The sequence below is a fragment of the Orycteropus afer genome, unplaced genomic scaffold, assembly GCF_000298275.1.
Source record: "Orycteropus afer afer isolate SDZICR_OR568_19922 unplaced genomic scaffold, OryAfe1.0 scaffold00430, whole genome shotgun sequence".
NCBI lineage: Eukaryota > Metazoa > Chordata > Mammalia > Tubulidentata > Orycteropodidae > Orycteropus > Orycteropus afer.
The window spans coordinates 1,045,241-1,055,810 of record NW_006922017.1 but is presented as its reverse complement, the minus strand read 5'-3'; the positions used below and the strand labels follow the sequence as shown (position 1 = coordinate 1,055,810).

The 10,570-nt window shown below is 37.0% G+C and overlaps 1 protein-coding gene across 1 annotated transcript in view; it reads right to left on the bottom strand.

Moving 5' to 3' along the window:
- FRK (fyn related Src family tyrosine kinase) overlaps nt 1-10,570 on the bottom strand; it is a 182,432-nt gene that overhangs the window by 71,432 nt on the left and 100,430 nt on the right. Inside the window, exon 2 of the mRNA XM_007954076.2 lies at nt 5,289-5,410. Coding sequence (XP_007952267.1) covers nt 5,289-5,410 — 122 coding nt within the window. The remainder of the gene's footprint in view (nt 1-5,288; nt 5,411-10,570) is intronic.

Sequence of the window (10,570 nt, the reverse complement as noted above, 5' to 3'; positions counted from 1 at the left end):
TTGCACTAGGTAGATACACTTCTTGGAGATACCAATCATGGGAGAATAGAAGAGCTGTGTATGCACAGGGAGACAGCTTGGGGGTGAGGGGTAGGCAAGAGTTCATGAGAGGGAAGGACACAGGGAAGAGGTAACTATGGGGAGAAAGTGGGAGGGGAGCTGTTGCATTGTGCCAAATTGTAGTCAACGTCAAGAGACAAAGTGTACGTGAGCTGCTGTGTGGAAAGTGAATTTGCTCTGTTAACTTTCACCCAAATCACAATAAAAAATTTTAAAGAAAAGATAAAAATGGTCTCTCTATGAGACCTTTCCTGACTCTGCCAGGAGACTTGGCACCTGCCTCCTCTTGTGTCAAAACAAGACAACCATGTTGTTACCCTATTAAACACACACACACACACACACACACACATGGCCATCGACTGGATTTCAACTCATAGTGACCCTAGAGAACAAAGTAGAACTACCCCACAGGGTTTCTAAAATTGTAAATCTTTATAGAAGCAAATTGTCTTATCTTTCTCCCACAAAACAGATGTGAGTTCAAAACCACTGAGCTTTGGTTTCGTAGTGGAAGGCAGGCACGGTGCCTTGCTCATCTTTGCTGCCCTTCCCTTAGCAGAGAGACTGACAGATAATAGGCATTCTAGAAATTTGTCTAAATTAATAAATGTATAAATAACAAACTCAACTGCTGAGCTTTTTTGCCCCATTTCTTCAGTTCAGTCACTGTTCAACTATTTTCCATCTATTATTAATATTTGCTTTTGAAAAGATTTCGCTGAGCAGAAATCTGGAATCCCCTCTCCTACTCTATAGACTTTTTTATATGCACAGCTGCCTAAAGTAACATTACAAAGTAAGATGCACAATATGTTCTGGAAAACTCATCTGTGGCTCAATTTTAGCCCTCAAAGCACATTCTCCTTAAAGTGTGTTTTAAACAATAATATAAATGCTTAGAGAGCACCAAACATCAAATTAATATTAATAGTAACAGCAATAAATGTTTCTTTTAAAGCAACTAAAATCAAATAATAGCCAAACCAAATGGCATGCAGTTGGAATTTTAAATTTTCCATCAGAAAAACAATTCAGCACCAATGTCAAATAACAGTAGGGCCACTAAAACTACCTGTCATGCATCTAATGAAGACAGATTTTCTGGACACCATATATAATATGTAATATTCAAAAGTAATGCTGTAATTCACAGCTAATTAGTGTCTTGACGTTATGAGAGGTGTCATGGCCCTAACTCTCTTCCCAGATCTACTCAGACCTCACAAGAGCGACAGTCACACAAGGATCACAAACACCCAATTAGCACCCACCCCACTGCATCTCCAGCGGCCACTGAAGCATCAATAAATCATGCTCCTTCATGAAGTGCTTCCTGACAGCCATGAGCCATCGCTGCCCAAGGAATAAAGACAATGCTTCTAAGGAAAACTCATGTGGGAAAGACAGAGATAGAGAAGGGATATTAGTTGGCTCCTTTTAGCAACACAGTAGTCAGCAAAACTGAAGACCATCCATTCTAACTGATCAAGGAGACAACTGCATGAAGAAATAAATCCAGGAGTAGTATATCTGAGGATCCTTAGTGGTAATCAACAGTCAGCAATTGAGTTGTTTGTTTGTTTGTTTTAATGTAGATTAATTGATGATCTTTTTCTTTCCATTTTTCTCTTGTATAGCTTTCCCCCTGGCTAATAAGAAAATTTTCCTTTCAGTAGAACATAATAGTATGCATTTCCTCTCTTCCCCAGTGAATACACAACAATCAGATAATTTGTTTGAAAGACTCTAAATTGTTTGACTTCACTGGAAAAGAATCTATAATGATATGCTGGTCTCTAAGCAAGGCCTACATAAGCTCCCTAAATCCATAGCAAGCACTCTTGTATTCACAGCACATAACTACCAATATCTTTGTAATTTTGTCCTAAGCCTATAAGGCTGTTTTGTTCCATAATATTCTACTTAGAGAGTGTTCATAACAGTCACTGTAGCCTGGGCATTATTCAAAGGTATGACACAGGTAATTCTGCTTTTAGTTTGTTTTCCTTAAGGAAATGTTAGTGTTTCTACATTTTTAATGCTAATTTAAAACTTTTAATCTAGCTTCTGGCTAAGTAATGACTACCTAATTTGATATATAAATATTGGCATAAGGCAAATAAGCAAATATGGATACATTTAAACAAGGAATTCTCTAATAGCTCTCTTTTGCCTTCACTAAGCACAGAGATTTCTAGAAGACTCATTTTTTTTAGTCTAAATAGAATATTCTTATGAAATTTTTCAAATATTCAAATATTTATCTGCAAGGATATCCCAGCATCATTATTTATAATAGCAAAATAATTTAAAATGTACAAAATGTGAAATAGGCAAAATAAATGATGCTCTTACAATGACAAGTTATGTGGCTTCTATCAATAATGTAGAAAATATTAAAGGGCATGTAAAAATGTTCACAGGATACCACAGAAATAAGAAAAATGGAGAATAATGCATGACAAGATTATCACATTTTTGTCCTCTGTATACAGGAATGTTTATGTGTAAATAAATATATCAATAGGTCAGGCATAGTAGAAGCCTGACAAAAAAAGCTATTTCATTATTAATTGTGTCACAGTGAATTACTTAATATGGATCTCCTAACAATGGTCTTTGTGACTCCCACCAGATGACTGGGTAACCCACTGCTATGGAGTCAGATCCGACTTATAGCGACCCGTCCTTGGGTTTCGAAGGTAGTATCACTACAGAAGTAGATTGCCCAATCTTCCTTCCGGGTAGTGGCTGGTGAGTCATGCAAATGTGAGGTGCGTGTGGCCCGCTAAAGGGACTGGAGAGCTTGTTAATGTAAATAAGATATGTGGCACCCTTGTAGGGGCAGGACCGTGAAAAAAAAAAAAAAAAAAAAAGGTGTATGGAACCCTCATGTGGAGATTGGTGACTTTTGCATCCCACTAGGCTTAAAATTAAGGAGCTCTGGTAGCGTAGTGCCTAAGGCACTTGACTGCTAACCAGAAAGCTGGCGGTTTAAACCCACCAGCCACTCCTCGGAAGGAAGATGGGACAATCTACTTTTGTGGTGATGCTGCCTCGGAAACCCAAGGAGGGGTCGCTATGAGTCAGGTCCGACTGCATGGCACATAACAACAACAACAACAGGCTTAAAATGAGCCATCCCAGAGGTGGAGTGGGGGGATCTCATTACTATCGAAAAAGAAGAGCTTGCAGTGAAGCGTGTCCTTGGGACCTGAGATCCTTGGGCTGAAGAAACAGCAGAGAGATGATGACAGCAGAGGTAGCAGAACCAAGAGACCAACAGGAGACAGCAGCAGGCTTACCAGCCTAGGGAGTGACAAAGCTGGATGCCTTCAGGCAGGAGGTTTGCACCTATTGATTGAGCTAAAAGAGCTTTGCAGCACTTGCCAGAACTAGGCAGAGGCCAGGGCAAGAGGCCCATTGGCCAGAGAGGTATACTTGCAGGCATGGCTGAGGGGAGGATGTTCTGATCAAAGAACTCTGTCCTGAGCGTTCCTGAACCTGAACTGTAACATGTTTCTTCCCTAATAAACTCCATGATCGTGAGTATTGACTATGTATTCTGTGTGACCATTGCAACAAATGACCTAACCAAGCAGAGAAGTAGAGAATGCTGTGGAAGGGACAGTTGATGCCAGATTTGTTTAAAAAAAAAATTTTTTTTTTTTTTGAAGGATGGTAGGTCTGATTGGAGCAACTAACCTTGGGCTGATACTGCTGATGGTGATTCTGTCTCCCTTTCCTGACGTCAATGCCCCCATGTCATTTTTGCATTGATAATGTATCTTCAGAAGGTGATAGTCTTGATTGCTCTCCTTTGGCTTTTCTGCTTCATGAACCTTTATAACATACTGTTTTATAATTTTTTAAAAAATGTTATTGTATAAAATAAAGTATTCACTTCCATCAAGTGTACACTGGTGTACACTCCTATGCAGTCCCTGTTTTGTGGGGTGTCTGTTATGGGTGGCTCATGCCCACTCCATATGAGTAATTCAATATTTTGAATACCACGCTCACATAAACAGTTTTAGAAAGGTCAGTAGCACATCACCGTAGCACATTTGAAGAGTGATTAGCAAAACAGTGTTTTCTAAACTCCTGTCCATGGAACTAAGCAGGGATGGAGTTGCTTCCATATGGTTCTGGAAAACCATATTTCCAGAATAGGGAGGGACTGAAGTACAAACCCTCTGAAAAATCTTTCAACACCATTGCTTTTGATTCTCTCCATCTCCAATTCATCTGCTCTGATAATTGTAGCCAATACGTAAGGAAGAACAATGGGTGCCAAACACATACTTAACCTGGTCTGAGGTCAGGCCAGGACAAAGTTCCCGATACATGTAGACTCAGGGCCTGCTCCAATATTGAACCATAAGCCTGTTGGTATTTCCACGGACATCATATTTGATAAACATTTGTTGTAAGGCAACAAAGAGAAAGGCAAGCATAATCTCTTTCCCCAAAAGGTTTACACCTACTTGAAGAAACAGAATATTTGCTTTAAAGAGAATAATAACACAAATGACAGGCATAGACAGAGGCACTCAGAACAGGGAAAGGAGAAAAAGTCCCATTGTGGAGGTTGGTTGGAGTAGATCTCAGAGAAAAGACAGTCTGCAGCATTGTAAATTACCATCTATTGTACAGATTTTTAAAAGTAAAATCATGTAAGCATATATAACTCTAGAAGATATTTCCCAGGTCCCCTCTGCTTCTTTCTCCTAGAGAGTGTTTTCCTAGGGTAAACATGTACTTGACTCTTTTAGCTGCAAAACTACATTTAACCAAATTTTATGTGTCATAGGGTTAATTAAAAGCGTTTGCATTCAGCATTTCAATTCATTTTCTATTTGCCAGGCAAAGACAAATAAAATGCTGGGAAAGAAAGAATTACAGCAAGATCAATTTTGACAACAGTGCAGTTGCTTATCATTTCCCTGGAAGATTCCATAAATGAGAAAATGTAGGCAGATTCATATTTTTTTCATTTCATATCTAGTATGCATATATTTGAAACTGTTTATAGGGACTTCTAACCCTCGAGAGAAGTATTTTGCTAATTTTTATATTACTTTTGAGTAGTTCAGATTTAATTTTGTTGTTATCAGGTAGATAAGAAATAAGAAAAATTAAAAATGAATATTTCCATGTTCACAGCAGATTATGATTGCAGACTCTTGAACGCATACTTAAATCACACAAAACAATACCCATACCTGAAAGGGAGAAATCTCCTTTCTGACTTTCACTTTCTCTTATTAGAAAGGCACCAGTCCGATTTTCTGAATATAATAGTTGTTTTTCAGCATCTGCTCTTTTGATTGCTCCAAAGAACCACCTAAAAAGAGAGAGATGTAAGCTTTCATTAACAAATCAATTCACTTTTCAAGAAGCAAGAAGCTTGGCAAGAAAGTGTCCTAACATCACAAACAATGCTTGACATTCTTTACTGAAACTATTATAGGTATAAATAGTAGCTTTTGATATTTGAGATGATTTTTCAGAATTTCTGTTACCCACACTTTTATTTATTTATTTTTTTTTCATCTATGGTTTTGATTCTGACTCATAGTAACCCTATGTGTGTCAGAGTAGAACTGTGTTTCATAGGGATTTCAATGCCTGATTTTTCAGAAGCAGCTTTCTTCCAACGTGCCTCTGGATGGACTCAAACTGCCAAACTTTTTGTCAGCAGCCAAGCACATTAACTGTTTGCATTACTCAGGGATCCATACAAGAAGACGTCTTGGGGAAAAAGAATGCCAAACAGGTATTGGCTGATGTTAGCTACCATATCCCTCATCATATCTGCATTCTGTCTGAAAGATCCTCTGCCCTCCTTCTCTCAAAGCCAAAACCTATAGAATGGGCCTGCTACACAAGCCTATCCCAGTGTATGTTCTAAAATTAATTCCCATCACCATCAAATTATCTACTCCCTCAGGGAATCTTTATCACAGATAGCTACCAGGAAGCAAAAATTCCAATCAAAGGATTCTTGTACTTCACCCTGAAGTGTGAAAGATTAAAATGTGGCTCTCTAGATATTAATTCCCTTCTTTCCCCACCTCTATCCCTACCCAACCCCTGCCATAAAATGGGATGATTCTACATGTTTAGAAGGAATTTAGTAGCATAAAGGAATCTCTCTAATCAAAGGTGGGATTATGTGAAAAAGGGTATTTCTACTGGGAATTACCTTCTTAGTGTCACTTCCACCTCTTGCCTCTACCGTCTTATCATTTGAACTACAGAAATACGACACAGATATTGAACATGTAATTTTGCTAATGTGGTCAATTTCAACAAAGAATTATACATCTTTAATGTCAAAGCTAGTCTACATTGTATGTCATCTGAGTAGACACCAATGTGATCTAATAAGGAAAACAGAGAAAGCCTGCTTGTCACAAAGGACTCCTCACTATAAAGCCATAAACACAGTCATAGAGATTTAGGTAAACCATTGATGTTTCCATCTTTGAAAACATGAATACCCAGAAAAACAAATGAAGGGTGAGAGGAAACACAGGCTTAAGGGAAAAGGAAACATAAACAGGGAAATGAAAGATAGGCTCTCAAAAAAAATAGCTCAAATTGATTTAACAGATGTTTTGCCCTTGGGGCAAGGCAGGGCAGGTAAGAACTCAAAATTCCGGTTATAAGGGAGTATGAACACAATGAGAGCTAACGACAACAATAAGGGTAACGGAGTTGGAAGGAGGAAGAAGGAAGGAGTTTTTAAAAAATAATAAAAGGGAGAGAAAAAAACACTGAAAAATAACTGTTACCTTCAAAACAAATGCAGGATGTTTCTTTACCATTTTCCAAGTCATCAAACTGAAAATTACGTAATATTAACTTTATCAGTCAGCATATGCTAGGATATGTTGCAACAATGAGCAACTCGAAACATTTCTGTGATTTAAGGCCACTAAATTTATTTCTCAAGCAGCTAGGTGTCAATTAAAGGTTATCAACAGCTCTGCTCTATATCTTTCTCACTCAAGGAGTTGCCAAATCTTCATGTTTCCATGATTGCTGAAACAGGATTGGGACATGTGGCAAATTGCAGGCTAGTTCTTAGAGCTTCTGTTTAAAGCTTCTGCACAGTGCAGTTGCCATGAGTCAGAGTGCATTCTATGGCAACTAACAACAATATTCATTAATGAACCCATTGGCCAAAGAAATCACATGATCATGCCTAATTGCACAAAGTGCAATCTTACCATTTCCTAGAAGGCACAGACTTGAAGACATTTAGTGGATTACACTGATGACTACCACACTGATTCAGTATCGCTACCCAAATAGATGCCCATAGATTATTGTTTGTCTAACTGGAACAATGGAAGGCACAAAAGCATTCTAAGGTGGCCATGTAATGAATTCATAAAAGAATAGGCACATTTTCTTACTACTGCAGAAATAAGTCAACAGAATAATGGAACATAATAGAAAGGTGAAACAAACCCACACATACTAATCCGTGATGAAAAGTTGGATTATTAAACAAATGAAGGTATTACTATTAATGATTATGTGGGAAAAAGCTAAAATAAAATAGATCTTGCTTTACATTATACACCATAAATTCCACATTCATCAAAGCCTTAATGTAAAAGACAAACTTCAAAACTTTCCAAGAATATTTGGAATGATTTCTTAGACAAGACCAAAAAAAAAAAAAAAATATACAAATTAAGAAAAAAGAATGATAATACTTATTACAAACAATTACAATTTTTTGCACCGGAAAGATTACCATGATAACCAAGGAAAAAAGTTAAAATACAAGCCACAGGTGTAGATAAAATATTTGCAAGGTATATAACCAAGAATAAGATGAAACTCTAAAACTCAGTGCTATCGAGTAGATTCCGAGTCATAGCCACTCCTCCTTGGGTTTCCAAGGCGGTATCTTTACGGAAGATAGATTGTCCAATCTTAGGATTCAGATTATATATAGACCTCTAATCAATAAGAAAAGACAAAACCAAAGCCAAACCCACTGCTATTGAGTCGATTCTGACTAATCATGACCCTATAGGACAGAGTAGAACTCCCCCATAGGGTTCCAAGGCTATAAATCTTTACAGAAGCAGACTGCCTTATCTTTCTCCTGCAGAGGGGCTGGTGGGTTTGAACTGCCGCCTTTTTACTTATCAGCCCAATGGGTTAACCACTATGTCACCGGAGTTCCTTAAGAAAAGACAATACTCTAGAAAAATTGGTATAGATCATAACCATATAGTTCACAGAAGAGGAAAACTCAAATAACCAATAAAAATAAGAAAAATAGCACAGTCTCACTAACAATTCAATTTTAATTTGAAATTTAATTTAAAACCACAATGAGATACAATTTCACACATTTCAGGCTGGACAAAATTACAGTACTAGGTACTGACATATTGTATGATAGCACTGTATAAAGGTGATGAAAGAACTTTGATGTAATACCACTGGCAGCATAACTTGGTACAACTAATTCAAACCACAATTTGGCAATATTGGTAAAGTTTGTATACCATGCTACTCAGTTCTATTTCTAGACTATACTCTAGAGAAGCCCTCATATAAGTATGCAAAGAGATATGTTACAAGAACATTCACTGAAGAATTCTAGCATTGAAAAATTGGAAACAACCTAAATGTTCATCAAAGAGGAACAGATAAACACACTATGGTTAGAAAATGGAATATTATACAGCAGTTAAAATGAATATATTGTTGAGTGTAAGGAAGTTGAAAAAAATAAAATTGATGCATACCATATAATTTATATAAAATGTAATCCAATATATTTTCAATAATACTGTATATACTGTAAAAGCTACAAAAGCCAGAACCTGTGTAAGGCAGACACCTGACAGAAGGAAAACTCAAATATTTTTCATTAAACCAAGTGATAGAAAAGTGGTAAGACTACATCCTGTCAAAGGGGGAAAACCTGCAAGATTCAGAAAAACAAGTCCTATGGAGTTCTGGCTCTCACTGTATTTTTAATGAATACATGGTAAAATATTTGGCATCTTTTTAGATTCTATTTCCAGAAATAGCAAAATTTCTTCACACTTAAATATTTCAAGCAAAGAATTGATGTGGATCAAATAGACTGACCAACCCCATGCATTTTCTGATTCAAAATGTATTGATTACACATGAATATTAAAATGTTTTATCAAAATGCAAATATGTACAATATGAAGAATTCATTTGTACAGCTATTAAATTCTTAGAAATTTTTATCTCCTATGTCTCATTGTTCTCAATAATAAATACTAGAATAATGCTCCATTATATAAATTTTATGTGACTACATTACATTTGTATTTTGAATAATTGAGTTTATAAATTAAGTCTATTTCTCTTCCCAATATGTGTATAGGCAAGCAGTTCTTATGAATCAAATCATCACAGAGAAAGCAATTTTACATGAAACCTATGGTAAATTCTTAAGAAAAAAAATCCTTTTTTTATCTCAACAATTTTGGATTTTTTTGCCATAATACATTGGTATAATAGCTTTACAAAGCATATCACAACAGTATGGACTCCACAGTAACAATGAAAGAGATATAAATATGTGACTGGACGCATCAGCTCACTTAACATCTAGAATTTACTTGGCTGAGCTCCCATCAGGAAATAGAGAATACAAATTTAAAAAAAAAAAAAGTTCTAGATGTAGCTGTATTATAATGCCATCCTTCTTACTCAAAGATGACGCAACTGTTATATATTGCAGTTTCTAGAGAATGAGCTGCTATGGAGGCTAATGTGCAAACAATAGTTCTTTCCACCCTTTGCACATGTGAAAATTGTTCCTTAATTTGTGGTTTGGGTAGTTGGCAGATCTGTCATTCTAGTCAGTTCTGCCTCTTAGAGGTCCCTGCTGGCCCCTTTCTGAAAGGACACACACACCCCAGCCCGGGTTGTCTGCCATAGCCATTTTCAACCTCTCCTTAGGCTCTAGTTCTTATGTGCAGTAAACCGTGCATGACAAGAAGGGATCAAGATGTTTGCAAGGTACTAAACATCAGGGGAGGGTCACGTTGTTCAGTGATTCTCAAAGGTGGCATCCTGACCAGCAGCATCAGTGTAATATGGAAACTTGCTAGAAACCCAAGTTCTGGAGCCCCATCCCAGACTTACTGAATCAGAATCTCTAGGGGTTAGGGTCCAGCTGTCTAAGTTAACCAAGCCCTCCACATATTCTGATGCCACTCAAATTTGAGAAGCACTGGTGTACAGAAATAGTGAAGAAATTAGGAATTCATACAGGACAGCTAAGGGTAAGTTAGAATTTGGAACTTACATCAGAAAAATTACATAGTAAAATGACTCCATACACACATTGTATTGATACGTAATAAAAAGAATCTTAACTGCTATGACATACCATGCCATGAAAGAGAGCTTGATTAAGAATAACAAAAAAGAGAGGAGAGCTATGACAGCCTACATTCTGGGAGGAACAAATGCTTCAATTGGA